At 48.0% G+C, this 26,624-nt stretch overlaps 1 protein-coding gene across 2 annotated transcripts in view; it reads right to left on the reverse strand.

The window, feature by feature from the left end:
* Positions 1-1,055: 1,055 nt before the first annotated feature.
* CRYL1 (crystallin lambda 1) overlaps positions 1,056-26,624 on the reverse strand; it is a 120,166-nt gene continuing 94,597 nt past the window's right edge. The window contains exons 6-8 of one of the 2 annotated variants that reach the window (XM_002748881.7): positions 9,128-9,233; positions 2,282-2,388; positions 1,056-1,614 (exon numbers count right to left, since the gene is read on the reverse strand). In XM_002748881.7, the coding sequence (XP_002748927.1) occupies positions 1,501-1,614; positions 2,282-2,388; positions 9,128-9,233 (327 nt within the window). In that variant the 3' untranslated portion in view covers positions 1,056-1,500. Of the gene's footprint in view, positions 1,615-2,281; positions 2,511-9,127; positions 9,234-26,624 lie in introns of both variants that reach the window. The other variant, XM_035302312.3, reaches the window with a different exon arrangement.

A 26,624-nucleotide genomic window follows, 5' to 3' on the forward strand; every position in this document is an offset into this window, starting at 1 on the left:
TGGGATGAGCTGTCTGAGAGCCTGACCTGACTGGGCCACTCCCCGCCTGCAGAACACTTGGCACCAGGTGAAGGCCCAGCCACTGGCACAGCCCCTGGGCTCCTCCCCACCTGCCTCTACTCAGTGCCCCCTCCAGGGCTCCTTTCTGGTCAGAGTGGGCAGCTCTTCCTTTCCAGAACACTCCAGCCCTTCCCCATGCTCTCCTTTTCCCCCCGGAAGGGCTGGCTGACTCCAGCTGTTACCCAAACCCCCTCTTTGGCCAGCTCCTTGAGGCCTTCCAGGGCACACAGGGGAGGCAGCTGGCCAGGCTCTCCTGTGCGGGATTCCTCTGGAGCACCGGTCCTGTTTTATTCTCAATTTGTTCTCTTATGGTGACCGTCTGAAGGGCAGGGGCCACCTGTGGGAGGCCTGGCACATCACAGCCGCTCAGAGCATGCTGTGAGAATAAACGACTGTGATGTAGGAGTCTATGACTTAGCCAAGATGACCACCTCCACAAGGCTCCTGACAAGGGGCACTGCTCCCAACACCTCCACAGCCCTGGCCCCAAGAAAGGCATCTCCCTGCTGGGTGAAGCTGGGCACCAGAAGCTGCAAGGCTGAGAGCTGTCGGGGGAGCCCAGTGGTGGCATCTGGCCACCAAAGTCACTGTGGTGTGCCTGGCCTCACGGGTGGTGGAGCGTGTACTGGTACTCCCAGAGTGTTCTGGGACTAGATCTAGGAAAAGACCACATCAAAGGCAGTAACAGAATGTTAGATCAAACAGGTACGTTAGCGTAGAACTTTGGTGCCTTTAATTTGCTACAGACATTCGGTGTCTAAGGGCTGGGGGGGTCAATGGTGTTTCCCAAACATCATCTGACCACAGAGCCTCAGGGCACTGTAGAACCTACCCTGGAAAGTGCCCACATTGCTGGATTTATGCTGAGTGATGGATGAAGGGCCTGAAACAAAGTATCCGCTTATGACTTATTCATCAGGGTCACCCTAAAATATGCCGGTCACCAGGATCAAATGCTGTTTTTCTCAGAAAAAAATCAGAAGAAAAAAGACATCTTTAAGGAATCAAAAACTTTTATTCAGAAAAGGCATTAGCAAAATGAAGGCAGGAGCCTCATAAATGCAGGGCCGCAGAGTACTCATTAGAAAATAATTACAAAAATATTTTATCAAGTATTCACATGAAACTCTAATCACTGGTGGTAAAATGTAGTCATATGTAATCACACTGAAAAGAAAAGGTGAAAATCTCTGAGTTATCTGCCCAGGTGGCAGGAAATCCACAGCCGGAGAACCCAAGTGCTACTGTGCCCCCAAGCCCAGGGCTATGATCCAAAGTGACAGGTCCACTGGCCTGGACCACCGCACTCGGGCTGCATGCAAGACAGCCAGCTCAGAATCCCCGTGGGCTGCTCCTGTGTCACAGTGGGCTGATTAAGAGCTTCCAGTGTTCCCAAATAGGGCCTCCAATGACAGGCGTGGCAGCTGCATTACAAGAAATTCACTGGGGCTGCACCCGACTCTTCAACTTGGCGAGTCTCATGAGGCACTCATCCCTCCACTGCCTCCTGGCAGCTAAGTGTTCTGGGTCATCAGGGACCTTCAAGCACATTCCCTGTGAGAAGGAGAAGAAAAAAAGAGGAAATAATTTACCGGGAGTGTAATTATTGCTCTTATTTATGCAAATTGCATAGAAACCGCTTTCAAAGACAAAAACAGTAAACCCTCAATGAACAGCAGCTTTCCAAATCTTGAAAAACCTCAGTCCCTCAGAGACAAGTCACAGTGAGCTACCAGTTCACTGGTCACCCTGCCCCCAAGGTGTCCTGGTGACTCAGTGGCATGAGCAAAGTCAGGATGAGGAACCACCAAGACTGAGAGCCAAATTTCAGCTACAGGCCGGGTACAGTGGCTCAAGCCTTTAATCCCAGCACTCTGAGAGGCCGAGGCAGGTGGACCACGAGGTTAAGAGATCGAGACCATCCTGGCCAACATGGCAAAACCCTGTCTCCACTAAAAATACAAAAATTAGCCAGGCATGGTGGTGCAGGCCTGTAGTCTCACCTACTTGGGAGGCTGAGGCAGGAAAATAGCTTGAACCTGGGAGGTGAAGGCTGCAGTGAGCCGAGATCGTGCCACTGCTCTCTATCCTGGCAACAGAGTGAGACTCCATCTCAAAAAAAAAAGATTCCAGCTACAGATGCAGGCCCACTGGCTGCAGAGGTGAGGGGCAGTAAGTGCTCCAGGTGGCTGGCATGCTTCTCCATGGTGAGTCTACATACCTGGTTAACCTTCTCAGCCGTGGCCCTGGAAAACTCTGGAATGGGTCCAAAAGTCTTTAGGACACGTTTCATGCCTTCACTGTATCTGTCGCAGTAGTTTAACATACCTGGAATTGCATGAAGACAAGAATCCGCAATCTCGGAAGAAAACATTCTTAATTATACTCAAACTCAGAAATTCGTTCAGAGAGTTTCACCCTGGGGTCAGATAAGCTATGCTCTTCCCTCCCTGTGAAGACAAAACAGAGCTGAGGAATGTGCATGGGCCTGCTGGCTCCTGGGTGTTCGAATGTCAAAAAGTGTCGGGCCTGGCCGGGCGGGCGGGCATGGTGGGTCACACCTGTAATCCCAGCACTTTGGGAATCTGAGGTGGGTAGATCACCTGAGTTTGGGAGTTCGGAACCAGCCAAGCCAACATAGGGAAACCCTGTCTCTACCAAAAATACATAAAAATCAGCCAGGTATGTTGGTGGGCATCTGTAATCTCAGCTACTCCAGAGGCTGAGGCAGGAAAATCACTTGAACCCAGGAGGCAGAGGTCGCAGTGAGCCAAGATCTTGCCACTGCACTCCAGCCTGGGCAACAGAGTAAGACTCCATCTCAGAAAAAAAAAAGTGCTGGGCCCTCAGGCCTGACATATCACCTCTGCTGGTGCATCTCACAGACACACCAGGTGGCCTACGTGGACACACTGATTCGTTCGCTATTACAGTAAGTCTTAATGTCAACAAAACTGTCTCCTCCAACCGTGGGTCTTTGAGGTTATTTGTGTACAAGGCCTCAATGCATTTTCCAAGAATTAAAGATGTCAGAGGTCAAGTAAACCCGTCATTTATTTCACTGTTAGGCCACAGATCTCAGCACTGTATTGGGTACGATCAAGGCTGCAGGCACTTGAACACCGGTGGGAGAGCTCACGCTGGCTTGCGGCTTGCTGGTTGCGGTGGACGGAGCCAGGCGCTCAGCTGCACCAGCCCTCATGCACGCTCCCCACACTCCTGCTGCTCCCCAGCCTTGGGGAGCCATGATTTCTCAGATTCTAAGGAGAGAGCCCTGGGACTTTGGTGAAGAGACACAGGAAGAGACTTATCCTGGAAGGAGAGGGCGGGAGCAGCCCAGGCTAGGCTGACTGCCTGAGAATGGGGTGCGCCCAGGAGCAAGCGAGGGCCAGCCACACTGCACACCCGGCCTCAGCCTGCCCCGACCCGCAGATTCACTCTCCCTAGCGTTCCTCCCCTCCCTGCTGCCGGGAGGCGACTGGGGCGGGTGCCGGCCTGTGCTTAGCAAGTCAAGTCAGAAGCCAGGCCCAGGATCCTGGAGAGGAGGAGGCATTTCTAGTCCTGGGAGCCGTGGAGGACACAGGCTGGGCCACTGCTGCGCCCCGACCCGTTTCCCACACCCACATCTTGCAAGCCCTTAAAGGCTCAGTAGCTGGTCAGTCTGCCTACAAAGGTAACTCCCAGACAAAGGAAGCCGCAAAAAGTGCAGAGCCTGCCCCAGCTCAGCTCCCCGCTCCCCACAAAAACTGGATGATTAACTTAAAATATGAACTATCAGTGTTAGATACACTAAAAAGAAAAAAAAAAAAAAAGGAAACTTCATTTGAGGTTTAGTTTTGATTGACCTATGCCGATGTGAGGGCCCACATTCATTTGCTTCAAATAGTTCTCTCTCGGTGTGTTAAAATCTCCCCCAAAATGGTTTTGACCAGTAAAAAGTTCAAACATGCCACTTCTCTGACATTAGCACCTGCAGTTAACTGGTGGGTACTCTCTTTATAAAAGAAGGGTCTCGTCTCATTTAACCTAAATGTTAATTTGGCAGTGCAGAATTCTGGAAGGCTCCTGAGCTGTCTGGCACTGGATAGGTACTGTAGATGGCTTAGCATTTCTGGAGAACGGAAAACAACCTATACGTTTATTTCACTTGGGAAATTACTTACTTCACTTTTGCTAGTTGCTTATTTATTAAAACGAAGACAAAAATCTAGACAGAAATACAGTTTATTCCTTCCTTTTGGGGTGGGGGCAGAGACACAGGAATCAAGTTGGAAATATATCACACGAGAAGAAAATGGAAAGAGCTGCTGTGGCTGCATGTCCCCCATGTGCGGGGCAGGCAGACACCCCCCTGAGACCCCTCAGCAGCCAGTTCCTTCTCCCTCCCCACCACAGCAGCCACAGGCCACGGGTCCCGTTCACCAGCACCTGCTCTCTGGAACACATCACATTGTCTGAGCAAGCGTTCATCTCTCCCTGTTCTGTGAAACTATTTGAATCTCCTAGGGGCTTTCTAGAACTTTCTTCTTTTACTGTTTTTGTGAAGTTTGAAAGGGACATTTATTTCCTCAAAATAGAATAAAATATGCTGGAATTTATGATAGTGCAATTCATAATTTTCCCCATTTTTATTCAGGAAGCCCTTTAAAATATCAATTTTACTGATTAAAAAAACTTTTTGTAAGATGCTTGTTGGATGAAGAGCCCCACTGTCTGTGACGAAGTTCAGGTGCCTATACCACGTGCTCACCATGAGGCGGGTGCAGCCTCCAGGTGCTCCGAGGGCAGGAGTTCACTGTGACTGAGACTCACGACCTTCATCTGCCTGATTATTTACGACCATCCCCAGTAAACGTATGACTGTGACTGTTGTTTGCAACTCCTCCCCTTCCATTTTAGAGAGGTATAATTTATTTTCAACAATCATTTTGGCTTCTCTACACCATGAGAGGGGAATTGGGTGGAAATTACTCTAAAATTCCAATTTCTTTGGAAATAGGAAGAACATAACACAGCCCACTTCACTTTTTATGCCCCTGGTCTGCCCTTCCCCACAACTTCTATCTAATCCAGCCTCCTCTGTGGTTTTTCTTCTACGCTTCCATGCCCTCTGTCCTTTTGAGTTCTAATTCTTCCAAAAACTCTTGTAGAGTTTGGCTTTTTAGAAGATTCTGAACCTAATTTCTTAAGAGATGCTTATGCAGAAAAAGAAAACAAAGTAGAAAAAAGAATTGATTCTCATGAGATTGGATGCAGCTTAACTTGCTGCTTTTTAACTTGGGGGCCTTGGGCTGTGGGCCTCTGAGGGACAGGGGGTTTGAGTGCCCCAGGTGCACAGGCAGTAAAACTTTCTGTTCCCATGGATGGAGCAGGCACCAGAGGAGGCCTTGACCCCAGCCCAAGGCCACAACCACTGGGAGGGATTCTGGGCATCAGCTCCTAGGTGAGCCCTAATTGCCACCCATACCCGAGAAGCGTGGTTTTCTTTCACACAGGTATGAGCCCACAGCTATGTGAATTCACCTGCTTTTTAGAGACAGGGTTTCACAGAACTCATTAAGGAAGATCAAAAATGCCTCAAAGCACAGAGCGACATTATCTCATTCCCCCTCTCAGGATCAAATTCCCACCTGAGCGAGGACTTGCCCAGGGTAGGGGAGGCAGAAGTGACCTGGGCCCCTCACCTCACCTACCAAGTCCCCGCCCATCAGTTCACCTGCTTCCACTGGCAAATAATGGCTTCCCATCAATGAACCAAACCCGCCACCCACCAGGTAGGCATCTCAATTTTAAAAAAGTGTCTACACAGGAGGGGAAATCTGTGAGGCAAAATGGTAAATAAACATCTACTTCCCCTGGAGGCAATTTCCACCCTGCCAGATTCTGAGATATCCTCATTTCAAGTGGAACAAAACACAGGAGGAGCCCAGACAACCCCGGGGACAGGACAAAGCGGTTCCTCTCTCTACTGACCTGCAAGTCGAAAGCTCAACAAAGAAACACACCCAGCGGGAAACTCTAAGTACCTGGCTGCGAGGCTTCTCCACGCCACAGAAAAGAATCCTAATCTGTATTTATTCCTCACTCATGCACTTGTGAACCTTTTAGGAAAAAATTTTAAAACTAAAAAAAAAAAAAAAAAAAAACTAGAAAAGTAGTAACTTAAACAAACAAGACAAAATTCTGTTTGAATACAACATTTATTAAGGACTATTAAGTCCTTAATAAATGGACTTTATTTATTTAGGATAAATAGTCCTTAATAAATGTCATAGTCAAACAGAATTTTGTAGCAGTGCAGCTAAGAGCTTCCATCTGGTTCAATTCTCACACCACCCTGAGGAGGCAGTTACTGCTGTCCCCATTTCACAGACGGTGATACTGAGACACACTGAACTTGAGTCACTTGCCCAAGGTTATACAGCCAGTAGAGTAAGGAGCTGGCCTGCTGGCTCCACAGGCCAGAACCACCATTCTGAGGGCACATCTGTCGGGGTGTTGTTTGTAAAAGGAGCCAAAAGGCAATGGCGCTGTGGCCTCCGATTTGTCAGGAACTATTTCATTAGATCACAAATAAATCCTAAAATATTTGCACTAGTTCTTGATAACTGTAGCTTTTCAGGCTAATAACTACCCTTAACCTGAGATGCTGGCTTTATGAAAACAGTATCAGAAAAGAAGAAAAACGCTCCCAACTCTAATCTTGATATGTTCTGTGTGACAGAGTGAAGAATGATGAACATTTCCATGGGTTCCCAGCCAGATCTTATAACTCTCCAACTCTGGTCTTTGGAATGCTCTGAAGTTGAAAACTACATCCGTCCACCATTATCATAAAAAGCCAATTAGGTTTTCTTATCATATCTGCATTGTTTGAAAAATTGTTACGGGCCTCCTTCCTGTCTGCCACTGTTTGCTCCTTGAGTTTCTGGTTTCATTGGCTTCTATTTGTTTGAAAGTCAAAGCTGTTCTCAGTTTTGTCCCTATCGATTTCTTATGATACCTCAACTCAATTATCTAATTTTTCTCAAGAAAAAAAAAAAGGAAAGAAAAACACAGTGGTTATCAGGCAGTGTCTAAATACATTTCAAATGCTTAAATATGCTCACAGGTTTTGAGGTTCTGGTTGAAAACCATTTGAAATGATCTAAGACTTTATGTTAATGGTACCACAAAACTCTTGCTTCATTGCATAAGGCCATCTTTCTCTACATTACCTTCCTCTGTTCAGTGGTTATCTTCCCACAAAACTAACAGGAGATTTCCCTCTTCCCTTCAGCTCCTCTTAGCTTGATTCTGATGAGGAGTGAAGCAGGGAACACACGGCCCATCCACTTCAGAAATCATCTGTGCATCTGCTGTGTGCAGGTACATGTCTAGTAAAGCTGCCTTGAATTATTCATCAGACAGCATATTTCAACAACTACTGTGAAAATTGACTGAACTATTACCAAAATGTAATACTGACATTATAGAACTGAAGTCAAGCAGACCGAGAGAGAGGTCAGCAACTCTTGACCACCCCTCTCACAGCGGGAGTATCCTCTCAACATCTACACCTCCCACAGGCAGGCAACCAGGTCCCCTGCTCAGCTCACCTACTTAAAGCACGGGCCTTTCCTGGTCATCAGCTCTCATTACTAGAGAGTTCTTCCTGCCATGTACTGAGCCCAAACCTGTCTGACTGCCTGCCATTTCCAGTCTTTTACTCCACTTCCGCCCCCCAAAAGATACAGACCTAGAGACATACAAGAGACTCTGGTCGCCTTTTTCTAGATAAGACCCAGCTTCTCAGTATCCTTTGTTAAATGCAGACCATGGAGATGCATAAGATATTTCTTTTCTCTTTCTACACGTTTTCCATGTTAGTAATATTATTACTATAGTATTTGTAGAAATTTGTAACAACACAGACAAGCAAAAAGATACTAAAAGTTACTTAAAATCTCAGCACCAAGAGATAGCTGGCAATAATAACATCTAGGTTACATCTCTCTCCAGATTTTATACATAGTTTCTTTTTTTTCTTTTTTTTTTTTTTTTTTTTTTTTGAGACGATGTTTCGCTCTTGTTACCCAGGCTGGAGTGCAATGGCATGATCTTAGCTCACTGCAACCTCCGCCTCCTGGGTTCAGGCAATTCTCCTGCCTCAGCCTCCTGAGTAGCTGGGATTACAGGCATGCACCACCACGCCCAGTTAATTTTTTGTATTTTTAGTAGAGATGGGGTTTCACCATGTTGACGAGGATGGTCTCGACTATTGACCTCGTGATCCACCCGCCTCGGCCTCCCAAAGTGCTGGGATTACAGGCATGAGCCACCGCACCCGGCCCATAGTTTCTAAAATATACTTTGCTTTAATGTGCTATAGGTTTTATTGGTTATCAAGTGACAACTTTTTGGATCAATTAAAATCTGGTTAAAAGAGTTTCATTCTTGGAAGCTTCTCGTCCTTCTCAAGTCAACTTTCCTTTAGAGTTACCAGATCACAGATCCTGAACTCGGACTACTTCTGCACAAGCCTTCTGGAGGTGGTGTCCAGCCACTGTCTGGTCTGCCCCACCCTGAAGCCCCTTCGCAGCTCCTAGCCTCTGGTATCCCTCACTGTAGGCTCCCTAGCCTTCTAGAATAAAACCTTGTTCATATTTGGGCAGAAGATTCATCCAGCAGAGTTCCCTGTGGGCTAAGTCAGCCCCCCATATTTTCTTCTTGCCTCTGTAAATAATTTCATCACATTCCTCAGGAAACTCCCACTTTCCCTTCTGCCAGGCTGGGTGACATGAAGCGAAGTCTCCGTAGCATCACCTGCCTCTCTCCCTCTGAGCTCTCACCTGAGTGCAATGCACCACATAGAGCCCTGAGGTACATGGACTCCACGTGGATTTACATCTCAGTGCATCAGCGCTCCGCATCCCTGCCATGTCTGAATCACCAGGGCTGGCCATCATCTCCTATACATCCTACTGTCTCTACTCTGTTGTAAGAAAAGGCAACTAATGTGACTGTTTATAAAACCCATGACAACACTAAATAGAATGGAATTCCCATCCTGTCACCAGATGCGTACCTTCCGCATTGAGATGCATGGTTTCCAGGGGTCCAATGAACGCATACCGCATGCCCAGCCCTTCTGACATGACGAGGTCCAGGTCACTAGGAGACACAATTCCTTCCTACATGAAGAAAATGGGTGGCACATAAATGAGTTCTGTGGAAAGACAATTTCATGAGTACCACTTCCATCCTAACTTCTTTAGAGCAGAAGCCCGAACTCTTCTCCAAAGCACTATACAGGGTAAGTACCCCTTTATCTAAAATGCTTATGAACAGAAGTGTTTTGGATGGCTGATATTTTTTAGATTTGGGGATATTAGCATATGCATAATGAGATATTTTGGGGATGGGACCCGACTCTAGACACGAAATTTATGTTTCATATACACCTAGCATGAAGGTAATTTTACACAGTATTTTCAATAATTTTGTGCATGAAACAGTTTTTGTACACAAAAAATCAGAAAAGCAAAGGTATCACTATCTAATGTCAGCATGCAAAAAGTTTTGGATTTTGGGGAATTCTGGATTTTCAGATTAGGAATGCTCAACCTATGATAGTATTTTGATTGAATTTTGCATGACAAAATTAAAATATTATTATATGTTATAAAAGGCTTGGCATGGTGACTCATGCCTGCAATCCCAGCACTTTCAGAGGCCAATGTGGGCAGATCACCTGAGGTCAGGAGTTTTGGACCAGTCTGGCCAACATGGTGAAACCCCATTGCTACTAAAAATACAAAAAATTAGCTGGGCATGGTGGTGTATGCCTGTAGTCCCAGCTACTCAGGAGACTGAGGCACGAGAAGTGCTTGAACCTGGGAGGTAGAGGTTGCAGTGAGCTGAGATCTCACCACTTCACTCCAGCCTGGGCATCAGAGTGAGACACACGTGTGTGTGTGTGTGTGTGTGTGTGTGTGTGTCTAAAAAGAGTTTTTTTGTGAAATGGTCAAACACCAATTCATCTTTTCCATCCCTGCAATCCACTAGGGTTTGAAATCAATTCTTCTTGATTTCCCTGCCTCCTCATCTCACCTCACAACTTACAGACTGCCTGCAGCTTGCAGGGAGTAGGAGAGGCTAAGGGCAAAGGGAGTGTGAGGAGGGGCATAGCAGGAAAAGGGCAGGAAGGATTTTCTGATTGCTGCCTAGGACCCTAGGGGAGTAAGATTAGAGCCATCAAAAGACTCAAGGTGCTCTCCAGGCCTCACCTGCCTGCAAGTCTGGCCTTGTTCAGCTTTTAATGAGTTTGTCAAAAGTGATATTATTTGATGAAATGCAGCTTAGAACCATGGGTTTGGTTGCCAAAGTGGGGCCCTAGAATCTTCCGCAGTGTAAATCACAAAGCAAGAGACAAGTTGTTATGTGTTGAAGTTAGATTGTCTGATCAGCCACCTGTGTTCCTTGGCCGCACGTGGCTTTCGGAAGGAGGCAGATGGCTTTTGGGATGGAAGCACAGATAATGATCTGTAGGCGCTGGCGCTCCACTGCGGTTCCCTCTGTCGAGGATGCCTCCGCGCTGGGCACCACCACTGTCAGGAGGGCTGAGGGAGAGAAGTCGCCACCTTTTCCCCCATGCCTTCACGGCTCAAACTGGCAGCACTCCCACGGAATCCGCCGCCCCAGGTCTCATCTGAGTGCTGCCTTTTACCACAGCGCTGTGGGACAGAAGCAGCGGCCCCTGCAGCCAGGCCCGGGCTGCGGCCGGCGAGTGCCCCTGATCTCGGGCAAGGCGGCCACACCCCTCCCATCGCGTCCTGGGCCCCACCTGCCCTCAGTTGAACCCCGTTTCTCTACCCCGGGCACCTTCCTACGCCCGCGCCCGGCCCCAGCCACCGGCCTGGGCCAGTGGCCCACCGGGCGTCTCCCTCCTCAGGGCTGAGGCCAGAGCCTGTCTTTGACTAGAGGGCCTTCTCCGAGCTGCGGGCTTGCTGGGTCCGGAGGGCTCTGCGGCGACCCGGGCACAACCACCTGCGGGACGGCGACCTCTGCCCTGCGGCGGGCCTGGGGCGCCTGGGCCTGGTCTCGAGGCTCCTGAGCCTCCGAAGCAGCCCTAGTGGTCCCCCAAGAAGAGAGAAAAGGGGTTCGCAACCCTCGCCTTGCCCCACAACCGGCTGTGGCAGGCGACACCCAGGTGCCTCGGGTCCATGTGCCGACACAGACACCGCCCTGCATCTGCAGACAGAGCGCTGGCGAGGGGGGAGCAGGGGACACGCCAGGGCGAGGGCGAGGGCCACTTACCGTGACCCGCAGCCCCCTTTTAGAGAGCCACTCTCCATTTCCTTTTGTTTACACACATGGGACACAAACATATCGAGACTGAACAAGCCACAACCCACGTTCCAGAAGAATTACAAAGCAAACCCCCGGCTGCCCACCGCAGCCTCCACCCGCTTCTGGAGGCCGGCGCTCTGACTCCTGCAGGAGCAGCTTTCCTGCGTCGGAGCCTGGCCGCCCGTGTTCACATTCCTCAGCAGCAGCGTTTGCTGCCCGCGCATTTCTAATATTCCTGTAAATTGAATCACTGAGCGCGCGTTCTTGCTCAACTTGTCCCTCACCATCCTGTTTTTCAGATTCACTTGTGTCGTGTGTCCATCTCCTTGATGCAGAGACATGAGTTACTCGTCTACCCTGCGGCCATGAGCCTTTGGCTAGTCCGGGGCTCCCGTGAGCAGGGCAGCCGGGGACACGCACACAGGGCCCGGGCCGCGGCCGTGGTCCAGAGCATCTGTCTCCCCCTAGCCGCGGCGCCTGGGCCTCCAGCACTACGTGGAAGAGGTCCGGTCGAGCCTCAGCCTCCCCGCGCTTGGCGTCCTCACGCTTGAGAAGTTTCGCTAATCTGGTAGGGTCTAATGGTATCTTACTGGGTTTCCTGCAAGTTCTAAGTCACCCTACCACGTGGTCACTGGACCTGCTAAGGAGAGCGACTCAGTCTGTGCAGGTCACTGCAATGCTAAGGAGGGTCCCCTCCGTTCACTCCCAGTAGCGAAGCTGGAAAGGGTGGGGCGCATCATGGGGGTGGAGGTATCTACACAAGGCCCACGGAAACACTCGGAACCGTCAGGAATCCCGTGTGAAACACAGGATTGCCGCTGCCTCTCCCTGGCAGCAGATCTAGGGGCAGGAAGGGTGGCTCCCTACGCTCTCCAGGCTGCTAGAAGGCCTGGGCTGTGGCCCCTTGCACCCCCATGGGCTCTGGAATGCTGCGAAAGGCAGCCAAGCAGCCTGCAGACTCTCCCTCACCCTTGGTGTCCAGGCGAACATTCCACACCGCCCCAAATTTTCATTTTAGTATTCAAACTGGGAAGGCTGCAAATATGGAAGCCACCCTACACTTGCAGTGTTATTTGGCTTGGCTCTTTTAGAATCATATTTAGTATTTTTTAGAGCTGATTTTTAAAAAATCATTTCTAGGACTGCAAAATAGACAAAAGGTGAGCCAGTCCAGAGTAGCTCATTTTTGGTTTGTATCATCTGAGCTAACAGCCCCTGACCAATGCCTGAGAGAGGTTCTCCCCATGACGTACCCCCACTCTCCAACTCCAATGTTCTCAGCTCTGCCTGATTTCATCTAGAGGAGGGCTGTTTGCCTTCCATCAGTCACTACTCACCAGTAGAACAAGTTAGAAAAGGGGAAAACGTTTTGATACCTTCCCTTCCTCAGTCTTACTGCGCATGTGAATTTCTGAAATAGATTTCTCAAAGCTTGAGTTTTTACCAAGAAGCTAAGTCTAGAGAAAGAAAATGACCACAAGGCACTCATTGAGAAGATCAACTAGGATTGCATGTCCCCAGGGCAAACATTTGAGTTTCTCCCTGCTACACCTGGTACTGAACTAAACCTTTCCCATTTAGGATGTTTTGAAGCTCAGGTTCCTTGATTCTGCCACTGAGCTCAATTCTACCCAAAGCCTTGTGACATCTGTGACCTAATATTATCATAACAATCACCGTAAATAAATGCAGCAGCAGGATAGGCAGAAACAAGTGCTTATGTTGAAACGGGGAACTGACAAGCAATTCCTTGGAATAAGTGATGGGCAGCACAGCTGTGTGGAGACAGGAACCCTACCCCAGTCCAGTGTTTCCGAGGTTCCATTAACATTGATCAGTTTAACAATCAGTACTTATTCCATTTTATGGTAAAATTCTCAAGTCACACATACAAAGAAAAGATTCTTTAAAAATCATACAAAGGAATGAACAATCAGATCACTGTTAGTTCAAAACCTGGTTTCACAGCCTGAAAATCACTGAGCAAAGAGATCCAAGGCAGTGGTAAATAATCCCCTTTATTGAAAAACTTCTTGCTTCTGCTACCTGAAACTTTCCCCAGCCGAGGAACACATGGATAGCTGGGGCACATACTTTGCACTTGATGTGGGAGAAAATGCCCAGGCTGGGAGGAGCCACAAGACTGTCATCCCTGAAGTAAGGAGAAAATCCAAGATAGTTAATAACACACTGAGCTGCTATGACACCAATGTTAAGTAGAATGAAAGGTGTAGGGATGTATCAGCCACGGTTCTACCAGACAGAGCCAGTAAGATTCACAAACATACACACATACATCAAGAGATTTATTTCTAGGAATAGGCTCATGTGACTGTGGGTCTGGCAAGTCAGAAATCCAGGGACAGGCCATCAGGAGGGCAGGCTGGCAACTTTGAGCAGGGACTACACCACAGTTGGCAGGCAGAATTTCTCCTTCTTTGGTGAGATCTCATTTCTGCTTGCAGGGCCTTTCAACCAACCGGATTTAGCCCACCCAAACTATGGAGAATAATCTCACTTACTTAAAGTCAACGAATCTACTAAATACCTTCCCAGTAACATCTAGACTGAGTTTGACGGAATGACTAGATGCTCTACCTTGGCCAGGTTGACCCTCTCAAGGGACAGATTCCCTCGGGGATCTTGGAGCAAGCACTTCTGTTTGTTTGTGGGGTGGGGAGTGGAGGAAGCAAGACACATCTAACAATTAATGATAGCAAAGGATTGAGCAGGGCACGGTGGCTCTGCCTGTAATCCCAGCACTTTGGAAGGCCGAGGCAGGTGGATCACAAGGTGAGGAATTCAAGACCAGCCTGGCCAAGATGGTGAAACCGGGTCTCTACTAAAATACTTAGCCAGGCATGGTGGCTCATGCCTGTAATCCCAGCTACTCAGGAAGCTGAGGCAGGAGAATCGCTTGAATCCAGGAGGCAGAGGTTGCAGTGAGCCAAGACAACAGAGTGAGACTCCATCTCAAAAAAAAAAAAAAAAAACCAGCAAAGGGTTAACAGATGCTGTGGTACTTAACTCTGGTCCTTCAGACAGTCCCAAAATAAGAGGAAGGCAGGAGGGAAACTTGCACGGTGGAGGCACAGGATATTTGATGGGTATGTCCTCCGTGGCCATCTCCTCTACTGACCACCAGCTACACAGAATCATCTTGCTCTCTAATCATCCCATTCCCAGATTTAAGTTTCTGATTCATGTATTTTTTGCATGCCCTCATTTTCATTTTCTTTTCTCGTTTTTCTTCCTCCCATTCTTCCTCCTCCATTTCTTTTTTACTAATTCCCAGCTTTTGATCTTCTATTTTGTTTTGCTCTACTTTTCCCCTAAGTTGGTCCTGAATTTTCGCATTTTTCTAGTGCAAATACTACTATAACTTTACTGCTACTATCACCACCAGGAACATAAACTTGCTACCCAGGAATTTAGATGAGGTTCTATTCAAGTCCTTCCCCTCCTCAACCAAAGTGGTTTGGGCATAAGTCTGCTGTCAACTGAGAAACAGGCAAAAAATTAAGAGTCAGGAGTCACAAAAGGTTTTGTCGTACGCGAGCGTCAAATAATGAAATGCAACAGTGAGAAGCAGAGTACTCTGCCACCTTCAGTGCTATGAGGCCACATGAAGAAAGCACTGGCTTTGTGTGGCTCACCCCAGGTCAGTGGCCAAGAAGAAAGGATTACAGACAGCACGTCCACCTCAATCTCTAGTGAAAGCGAGGATGGAACAAAGTTCAATCTTGGTGATTTCCTCATCTCCACAGTTGTTGAAGGACGGACCAGAAAAGAACAATCACTTGTGAAGAAATAACCCGAGCATGAGCCACAGTACTGAACTATTCCTCTGAGAAACATCCAGCCCTAGAGTCCTTGCAAATGCTCTGGGGAGTAACAGAGTTGGAGATTAAATTTATTATTATTTATTATTATTATTTTGAGATGGAGTTTCATTCTTATTGTCCAGGATAGAGTGCAATGGCAGGATCTCAGTTCACTGCAACCTCCGTCTCCCGGGTTCAAGCAGTTCTCCTGCCTCGGCCTCTCAAGTAGCTGGGATTACAGGCATGCACAACCACACTCGGCTAATTTTGTATTTTTAGGAGAGACGGTGTTTCACTATGTTGGTCAGTCTGGTCTCAAACTCCTGACTTCAAGTGAGCCACCCACCTTGGCCTCCCAAAGTGCTGGGATTACAGGCATGAGCCACCACGCCTGGCCTAGATTAAGTTTAAATTGAGAACTAACACAGTGATTCACGAGTCTCTCATGAGGACTAGCCGGAATTATGACTTGGTTCCCTCCACTGATACCTGCTGTACCCACATGTTTTTGTTTTCTATAGTCTTCACCACATGTCGTTTCTCCCACATGAAATAGGAAATTGCCTCCATGGCCAAGGTGAAAAAGATGTGACCTGGCGGTCCCCACCCACGCCACCTTCCAGGGAGAAGGTGAGGCCAAAATGAGACCTTAATAAGCAGAAAAAAAAGGCTGGTAAGTGCTGTCCCACAATTACTCACAGGCTGTGGTCAGGTTTGTGAGCTGCTTGGCCTGTTGCCGGCACTTACAAGTTTTCTTGGAAGGAAGACACAGACATTCCTGTCGAATGACTTGGGCAAATTTTGCTAACACTACAAGGGTCGATTGAACAGCACCACACTGCACTGATGCAAGAGGACACTGAATCACGCCCATAAAACACCCGTCCCATCAAGAGCCTTCAGAGAGGACGCGCAGGAGTCAGCGCTGCAGGGAAGGAAGATGAGAAATCCCAGGTGGACCACCCTGGCCAGGCTGCTGGGAACAAGCCTACATGCACGGTTGCCAGAGGAGAGGCAGGTCTCCCCTCTGGGAGGCATCTCAGCTACATCTATCAAGTCATAAAAATGTTACTCTCCCACGGGGTGAGCCTGCTCTGGAATTATTCCAGGAAAGACTCCAGAAAAAGAGACCATATGTGCAGAGAGGTTCACTGAGGCCTAACCTTAAAACAACCCCCAATAAGGGAAAGGCTATATTTAAAAAGACCAGCTAAATGAAATATCATACAGCCATTAAGAATGAATAAAAACTTGAGCAGCAGTTCATAAAGGAGACTATACAGGAACAGAGAGAAATGAAAACAATTTGACATAGGGTACAGCAAACATAGGTGATATTTTTTCCTTTGACTTTTCTTTAAAATGGAGTTTCTTTAATAGAAACAAAAAAAATTGAAGGGAAAGAGAGGAAAGACTTTGCCCTAATAAAAGGGGTATTCCAGAGTACCTCAGGCCCCAGTGCTAATTCCCTGCTGCACTTTTTCTTAGTATACTGTGTGTATAATGATGCTTTCAGGGGGAAAAAAAACAACAGAATTATAGTCTGAAAGAAAGGAAAGGCCTTGACTTTTAAGACAAATACAACAGCAGAAAGAATCCATCATTGTGTATGAATGTGAATACATTCACTTCCATTCTATGAGGGCAATGATACCTTAATTGAGGGGTCCTCTGGGAATACAGTTTATTACAGTAAGTTTTGAACCAAAGAGTGTAAGCCCTGACTCCAAAAACAGCCACAGAGCACAAACCCTGTATCTGCCTGCTCTCCACATCCTTACTCAGAGAGGCTTCCTGCCTTGATGGCCCACAGGGCTCCGCCTCTCACCTGGCTTCTACCTGCAGCTGATGGAAAGCACAAAGCCTGGCTCCCACAAGGGACGGGAGATGCAGTGTCATCTACCACCTCCGGCCTCCCTTCTCTTTGCCTTTTCTCTTGGGGACTCCTCACCCCCATCCTCTACTTCTGGGGACCCTTGCCCAGCCTGTTAACTCCCCAACTTCAAACTAAGGAAGCTGAAATCCATCATCTATATTCACTGCTCATGCAGGTATTGGTGGTGATTGCTAGAAGGTGGCTAGAAGGTGTTGCAGTAACAGCATTTTCATTTATATTTTTGTTTTGTTTTGGGGGTTAGAATACTAACATAAAAGCTTTGCAGCATTTTGGGGATATTTAATGAGTATGTGGTTGATGTTACTTATTTGCTTGTTAACGGGGATACAGGTATCTCTAAATTAATAAATCAGCAATATCTCTCCTTTCAATAGGGATTTGTTGCTTGCCAATGTGACTACTCAGAAAATGGCCACCCACAAAATAATAAATAATGGTATAAAAATGGTCTGCTTCTTATGGAAAATCACTGCTAGAAAAAATCCTAATTGAGGCCAGATGCAGTAACTCACACCTGTAATACCAGCACTTGGGGGAGGCCGAGGTGGGCAGGTCGTTTGAGGTCAGGAGTTCAAGACAAGCCTGGCTAACATGGAGAAACCCCACCTCTACTAAAAATAAAAAAAATTAGTCAAGCATGGCGGCATGCCCCTGCAGTCCCAGCTACTTGGGAGGCTGAGGCAGGAGAGTCCCTTGAACCTGGGAGATGGAGACTGCTGTGTACTGAGATCATGCCATTGCACTCCAACCTGGGCGACAGAGTGAAACTCCATTAAAAAAAAAAAAAAAAGTCCTAATTAGCTGATGATTGTCAGCCAGCAAATAAAAGTTTCCAGATAGAACAGAATTCCAGTTGCTGGGGCAGCTGACGTCATCCCTGTGAACATCTGCACTACTCTACAGAGAAATCATTACAAGGTACAAACACACTCCCTTACATCTCCAGCCAGGATGGGGGTGCCCAGCAAGTGTAAGCAAACCTGTGGGAAAGCTGAGCTGGACTTGGCTCTGCACATGGTGGGCATGCAGCTCCTGACTCTAACATGGTGGAGGAGAAAGCTTTACAAACACGTTTAGATGCCATTTCTTTGCACAAAGCCACCAGCCTTTCTGGAAAAGTCCTGCATGCCTGTTCTCCTTTTGGAAGAGCCTCACATTCCAACAGTTTGTCATATGCATCCTAACCCATCTCGAGTGACACCTAGAGTCTTTCCAGCCAGAGGGCCAAGCAACTCTGTGAAAAATGCCACTGGAAGGTCGATAGGGATTGCATTGAATCTGTAGATCACTTTGGGCAGTAGGGACACTTTGACGCTATTAATTCTTCCAACCCATGAACACAGAATGTCCTTCCATTGATTTGTGTCTTCAGTTTTTTTCTCAGTATATTATAGTTGTTATGTACAGATATTTCGCTTTCTTGGTTAAATGTATTCCTAAGCATTTTGGGGGTAGCTGTTATAAGTGGAATTGTTTTCTTGATTTCTTTTTCACATAGTTCCTTTTTAGTGTATACCGACTTTTGTATCTTGATTTTGTATCCTGCAACTTCACTGAACTCATTTAACAGTTCCAACAGAACTTGGGGGTTTTCTATATGTAAGATCAAGTTGTCAGCAAACAGAGACAATTGAACTTCATTTCCAATTTGAATGTCTTTTGTTTCTTTCTCTTGCCTAACTGCTCTGGCTAGGACTTCCGTACTATGTCGGATGGAAGCGGTGAGAGTGGGTGCCGCTGTCTTGTTCCCAATCTTAGAAGAAGAGCCTTCAACTTTTCGCCATTGAGTGTGGTACTTGCTGTGGGTGTTTCTGTACGGCCTTTATTGTGTTCAGGAACACTTCTATATCTAATTGGATGAGAGTTTTATTATAAAATGGTGCTGAATGTTGTCATGTGCTTTTTCTGCATCTGTTGAGATGATCATATGGTTTTGGTCCTGTATTCTGTTAATATGACATACCACATTTACAGATTTGCCCAGAGTGAACTATCGCTGCACCTTTGGATGAATTCCACTTGTATGTGGTATTAAATCTAGGATCCTTTCAATGTGCTATGGAATCCAGTTTGCCAGTGTTTTGATGAGATGTTGAAAAGGCCTGACTCTACTCTCAATTTGAGTGGAGCCTCTCTCAGTGGTCAGGGCTGGACACTGAGCACTCACTGACTCATGGGTGTAGGTTCTTTTTTTTGTTGTTGAGATGGAGTCTGGCTCTGTTGCCCAGGCCAGAGTGTGGTGGTGCGATCTCGGCCCACTGCAACCTCCACCTCCCGGGATTCTCCTGCCTCAGCCTTTTGAGCAGCTGGCGAGTGCCACTGCACCCAGCTGGTTTTTCTATTTTTAGTAGAGACAGGGTTTCACCACACTGGCCAGGCAAGTCTCGAACTCCTTGGCCAGACTGGTCTCAAACTCATGACCTCATGATCTGCCTACCTCAACCTCACAAAGTGCTGGGATTACAGGCGTGAGCCACCACAGTTGGTCGAGTGTGGGTTCTGATATATTCTAGGGCTCCCCAAAATAAACTTTGAGTGCATCTCTGTAGATGAAAAACATCACCTCTTTCATTGCTTCTGGCAAGAAGGTCATTCATACAGAGCTCTCTGCATTTGAAGCCAACAAAAACACAGGTCTCAATTAACCGGGAGGCTGGTCCTAGCAATGGGGGTGATGTATCCGTTCTTCCTGCTGCTCAGAGCAGCCCTGCAGTCCCAACAGACGTGCCACTGAGTGGCTGGACTGAGAGGCAGCATGTGGCCCCTGTTGGAAAGGAGCTGAGGAAGAGGACAGGTACGGTGGAGCAGGAGGGTGTTCACAAGCCTCCTGGGTTTGACTAGGAGCTGGGATAGTCAGAGCCAAGAGAGTGCTCAGTAGCCTCTGGTGAGGCCCTTATTCCCACAGACATCCCGGCCACCAAGACTTTGGAAGGCGCGGAAGACAGAGACCAGCTGAGTGAAGGGACAAGTGCCCAGGCAGTGCGAGAGAAGAAATAAAGGAAAGGAAAGAAAGGCACAGCATCCTGGGATACCCAAGGGATCAGCTCTAAGCGGCACCTGGGGCTGTGGGCAGATGCTGTCAGAGGAGAAAGAGATGACTGAGCAGGTCACAGAAGGAGACCGGTAGGTAGGAGAAGCAGAGGAAAGACACCTCCTGCAGAGCCTGCACAGGCCTGGCCCAGGGCAAAGCTGGCAGAGGGAGAGCACATCCCTTCTGGGGTGATATAAGCCTCAGAGCAGCAGGAAGAAAAGGCAGCGCTGAGATACACGGAGCTCTGGCAGCCCCATCAGTTATTTACTTAGACACTTTGTATGTGTGTCTTAAAAAAATCCTGAACTTTTAGGGTTCAGTTTTCAAGTAGGTAAAATGTAGAACCCCTCCAGCTGAGGCATGGCGGGAAGGCCAGACTTGGCTGTTTCCTGGCTCCCCCAGCTTCCCTATATGCCAGGCCCATCACTCTACATGACTTCTTTCCAAGACCAGACAGATGTCACCAATGTCTGTGTTGTGCCATTTTACTCAAGCCTCGACGTTTTCCCCCAGGACACATTCCAGGTGCACCACAGTCTGAAGCAAACCACAGCGGCTCATCTCCAATGGTTCTTCTCCGGAAAATCTGCCAGCAGGACGCCATCTCCTGTTAGTGGCGGCTCCGCACAGGCTTCTTGTCAAGCTCTGCTGCTTCCAGCCACGAGACTACTGTTCCTGTCCTGACCTCAAAGCCTATGAAACGACGATGGAGCCCCGTTCTGCTCCTCCTTAGAGCCCACGCTTTGTACTGAATCTCTTCCAGAGTCCACATCTGAGTAGCCATCAGTGAGCCCGCCGTGCTGTGTCACAGGGTCTCAGGGCACCTTATCACATTGACAATGGTGTTAAAGCCATTTGGTGAAATGGTGGGGCCTCCCCAGACTGCCAGGAAAGGACAGACCATGCAGGCAGCTTGCTGAGATGGCTTCCTGTTCAGAAAACTGGATATGTGAGAACGCAACTTCCTGGGTATTCATGCAGAGGTGGAGAACAAGACCCATATGCATGCTCGTTGATAAGAGGAGAGAAGAAATCAAAAGACCATTCGCCTCCAAGTGAACACAGTACATGTAAGAGAAATGTAAGAGGTAGTTACAGCAGCCAGTTGAAACATTTTAGGCCATCTTCCCCCCAAAATATGTTCATGCCCTTGGCTCCCCTTTGCGTAATCTCCCAGCCTGCCAAGGAGCTTCTAATTTACATTCTAATTTCAGCATAACAGTTCATAACGCAGAGCGTTGCCCGAAAACCCAGGTGACAGCAGGAGAACAGGCCCCAGTACATGGATGCCCCACTGTACAGTCCGCAGGCAGGATACACCCAAGCACAGGCGTTCAGCTTCCGGGTGTCCCTCCTGAGGGGCCTGCTTCTGCCCACACAGGCCCATGACTCCTAAAAGGAAAACCTAATCTCAGTTTGCATCCCTGCTCAGGAAATCAAACGGCTGGGAAATCAAACGGTGGAGGCAGGTGGCGGGTGACTGATGCTAAGTATGCAAAGCAGTATGACAAGGCAGATGCCCTGGAGCATTGCTCTCCAGCAGGTCCAAGTAAGACAGGTCAGGCCAGGTGAGTGTTGGATTTGGAAGAGCGATTCTCACCCTCTGTGCAGTTACAACCTATTGTTCAGTAGTTCTAATATGTTTGTGTGTTTTTAATTAAAAGTGAATTCAGTCTATCTTAAAAAAAAAAAAAAACAGAGGGTCTCACTATTACCCAGGCTGGTCTTGGACTCCCAGGCTCAAGCAGTCCCCCTGCCTCAGCCTCCTCGGTAGCTGGGACTATAGACGTGTCCCACCTGCCCAGTTACTTTTTTAAAATCAATGTTCACATCTTTTTGTATAATGAGAGGTATTCGGTGTCTTAAAACAAGGACTGTGAATCAGAGCTGTACAGCGACCACATGAGAATCTCCAACTAAGTGGAGTCTGGTTAGAGCTGCTCGTGTATCTATTGTGAGCCTGCGGTCAGAGAGAGAGTCAGAAATGAGAGACACACAGACACACATACACAGCCAGGGACATGGTATCTGCATACAAATGATATTCAACAGAAACCTCTGAGTAAGTTTACTACAAAAAGCCTCATCTGCCAATTTTACTCCATGATCTTTGAGATGCACTTCATGAACTAAAACAATGCCTCCTAACAGTTGGCAGTTGTGTCTGAAATAAAGCTCAGTGACGAAGTTCTGGATTCTCAGGGCCCCTTCCAGGTGCCCCAGACCACATCCACCCTGACAAATCAAGACACCAAGAGCTCAATCTCCAATCGGGGCCAGGCCCGAAGGACAACGGTCCAGCACAGGCATGACCTCGTTCAGAAGGACAGGTGGAACCCAAGGTCAGCGATTTCCAAAGCTCATCACCACCAACCCGCACCAGAAGGCTGAGAACCTGCCGAGGGTTGCAGATTCATTCCCAGGCACCTCCACATACCCTGCCCGCATGGGAAGGAATTTACAGGCAACAAACTCAGCTACTCTCCAGACAAAAGTCTATTGTTACAACACAATGTCCTTAAGTACACCAATAACTTAAGAATATAGACTTGAAATGACATCCCAGCCAACAAGATCCTGTCACCCAGGGACCATGTCTCTGGCAGGGGAAGTGAGTGTCAGTAGACTGTGGCCAGACATGTCCATCTGGAATTTCCAAGATCACAAGGGTGGCTGTGCTCCAAATCTGAAGCCAACTGGAAGAGAAACTAAACGGAGTGAACGTCTGTGAGACAGCACAATAGACCTGGCTCCTTCATTCCCCTGGCTATCCAGGTCTCCATTCTACCCCCCGAAGGTCTGAGGGCTTACAGAGCTGCCCAGGGACAGAAAGAGATGACAAGTAAATGCTTTTTCAAAGGAAATGCTCACTAGAGCATTCTAGATCTCTGATTTTCGGATAAGGGATGCTAAAACAGTAAGTATATAATATTCCAAAATCTGGAAACATCCAAAACCTGAAATACTTCTGGTCCCAAGCATTGGACTTCTCCACCTCTGTGACCTTGATACCAAAATCAAGTAAGGACAGTACAAAAAAAGAAAGCTGCAGACAAATATTTCCTATGAATTTAGATGCAAAAAAAAAAAAATTCACAACAATGCATAACCAGGTTGAATCCAGCAATCCTAAGTAAGATTATTCCATGTATGTGAGGCTGGCTGAACACACGGAAGTCAATGCACAGGATCCCTGTTAGCACCACTTAGTGAGCGGCAACACAGCTTCTTCTGCCCTACCCTGACATCAGCAGCAAGACACCGCCATGGGTGGAAATGCAAGCCGTCCTTCCATCCTGTTCTAGCTCCTGCCTTAACTTGGGAGCCAGACCCCTGGAAATTCACACTTTCATCCTTTCTGTGCAGAGCTGCTCACCTACAGATGCCAGAGATGGCAGGAAATAGCATTCCTCCCTGACCTGCTGACCCAGCACCCACACGCTTGGACAGAGGCACACGGCCCATTTCTAGCAGGCTCCCTCAGCACCCTGAACCAAGTCACCTGGCACCTCTCCTACCCTGAAAGCATCCCAGGTCTACCCAACTAACACACCAAGCAAGGGTCAAACAGAAAAGGCCATCAAACTTCATCTTGCTTTGTTGAGCCCAGAGAGTCCTGAGACAGAAGCACCCACCCCAGTGAGTCCTGGAGGGGCAATGCCTCCCGCCAACACTCATTGTTCACTACGGTCAAGGCTCAGGGGCCGGGCACTCTCCCCACAGGTGGAACCCAGCCCAGGCCTCACTGAGAAGGGGAAGCTCTGCAAGGTCTTTGGAGCTTTTCAACTTTAAACATACACAAGCCTTTAGTCTGTACCTCAAAACTTCCCCAATTCTGCTCCTTTTTCTATTAAAAGTTGCTCTTGAGAGTTTCAAGGTAAACTTGGAACACCCCAAATCTAAGTTCAACTACTGAAAAACTCCAAAATGCAAATTAAAGTTCATCTGGCTTGGAAGATGTGAGTCAAAGTGGTGTCACTATGCCCTGCGTTCAACTGTGGCTTGGAGCAACCATACAGATTTGCAAGATGGGGAGGTGGGGCCCTAGAGAGATTTGCTAACTTTTGCTGACTTGCAGTATCTGGCAGGGAAAACAGGCCACAGTAGCACAGATTCTCTTTCAAGAGATTCCTACAATAAAGTCAAGGATCCTTAAACCAACCCCCCTGTGGGAACTGTGTCAGGTACACCCTGCTTGCTAGGTGGGAGGCACAGGGCGGCTGGCACAATCGTCGAGGGCAAGATTTCTCTAGGGCAACACTGAGATGAGGCATGGCTCTGCCACCCAGCCCCAGAGCCTTATGGAATGCAGGCCTCCATGTGGATGCTCAGGAGCTCATGTCAGCGGCTACTTCAGGAGCAGTGTGCCACTGCCTCAGTTCCAGCAGGCTCCCTTAGCGCACTGAACCAAGTCACCTAGCCCCTCCCCTACCCTGAAAGCATCCCAGCTTTACCCAGTTAACATGCCAAGCAAGGATCAACAGAAAAGGCTGTCAAACCTCAATCTGCTGCTGGAGCACTCACATGCCTGTCGTGACCTTGCTCCTGAAGTGGCCAGCCGACGGAGGTGTTGCCACTAAGTGGTGTCAGTCAAGGTCAGCACATGACAAGCCCACCCTCCTCTCTGACCTCCTCTGTGCTCCCTCTCTGCCAGCCTAGCCACATAACTAAAGCCCCTTACACCCTGGAAGTCATCCCTGTGGGGCTCGGGGTGCCTGGTAATATTATTCCCACCCCTGCCAGGAGAGGACCTGCAGTTTCTAGAGCTTCCTTGGGCCCCGCTACCTGTAGATCATCCTTATTTTAAAAAATGGTTTATCTTCTAGACTTTCACCAAGGTAATTCTTTGAGTTTTACTAGTACTTTCTTAATTTCCCCTTTCTGTTGACCTCTTCCTGTTCTGTCACAAACTGTATCCTGCTAGATTTCAGCACTCGGTTTCTTACAGGGACTCCAGGCACGTGAGTCCCCACAGCAGCCAACACGGAGACACATTCCAGCTTCACTTTCTCAGGAGGTATGTCACCGCAGAAAGAACGTTCCCACCAGCCAGTAACACAATGTGTCACTCAGGCCGCCATGAGCCACGAAGCAGGACAACGGAGCCAGCAGAACTACCTCAGCAGCCCAACTCCCCCCCACACCTGCCCTCCTCCAGCAGCAACAGGAAACACCAGAGTCCTCCATGGCTCTTGCAGCGGAGCGTTCTTCGTGCACACCTCCCACCTGATCCCCTTACTCCAGAATCCCAAATGCTTCCTTGAATGGGTTCACACCTTTCAGATTGGAGAAAGCAAGATTTAACTCAGAGTGCTAAAATACCTTACAAATAAAAAGTTGAGATTGCCTGTAAAACCACACAAGTGAACATGGGCAAAGGGTCTAAAGTTGTTCCCCTTTTCTAGACAAATGGAAATATTCAAAACTCCAAGGAGGTTCTGATAGATTAGCATTTCTTTAAAAATACCTTGACACTAACTGATATTCAAGAAATTACTAAGAAATTCAAACCTCCACCATAACAGTGGAAACCCAAGCACTGTTTCTTGAATATACAGGAGCCTTAAGTGGATTGAAACGTTGAGACACAGAATCGAGGCAACTGCATGACAAATGCACTCCGAAGTCAAGTCAGACAACGAACCTAACAGGGATTTGGCCCCAAATGAGAAGCAGGCTGTGGGAGGCCACGTCCGTCATGCACACCTGCCTGGTTTGGAAGAATGGGTGGGAAATTGAAATGCAACACCCAGGAAAGCTGGGGCATGGTCGGCTTCCTGGCTGCCGTCTCAGGCGAGGCTCGGTGTGTGTCCATGCAAGTCCAAACAAGGAACTGTGGAGCCACGCCAGGTGCAGATGACGTGAGCCCAAGCAGCGTCCTCTCTACCCTCTCCAGCTGGGCACTTCCGGCCCTAGCACCCTCCACCATGTTTCCGCAACACAGGCGTGGGCAGAGTCTTGTCTTTCCCCTACAGAAGCCGGGAAAGTGCCATAAGGGAAGCCAGACAGTTCTGCTCCCAGACCTGGAGACTTCCCGGCCTCATCCAGCCGACCTATCGCCTCCAGGCGCCACGGCCCCATATGCAAATGTGTATGGGAATGCGTGCAGCCAGGCCATTTCTTCACCTCCATGTAAAAGCCTTTCTTTAGAGGATGACGTTACATATATTAATACATAATTTCCTCTTTATATGTAAGACAAGCATTTACTCTAACAAGTCTATTCATCATTTCCTCCTCAAGCTCTTGAAACCATCAGGTTCCTTCAGGAGAAAAAAGTTTACAGAAAGTAAAATTTTTTTTTCTTCTGAAAAACTATAATACTGAAGGGTAAAAGATGACTCTGTGGGAAAATGCAGCGGGCCACATGGGTAATTACATCTAATGCTGCAAAAGGGCAGAAGGAGAGAAGCCACTCGTCCTGTCCTGGTATCAGGTGACTGTAAAAAGAACCTCTCAGACAGACAATGAATCACTGCAT

Source organism: Callithrix jacchus, chromosome 5 (assembly GCF_049354715.1).
Source record: "Callithrix jacchus isolate 240 chromosome 5, calJac240_pri, whole genome shotgun sequence".
Classification (NCBI taxonomy): Eukaryota; Metazoa; Chordata; class Mammalia; order Primates; family Cebidae; genus Callithrix; species Callithrix jacchus.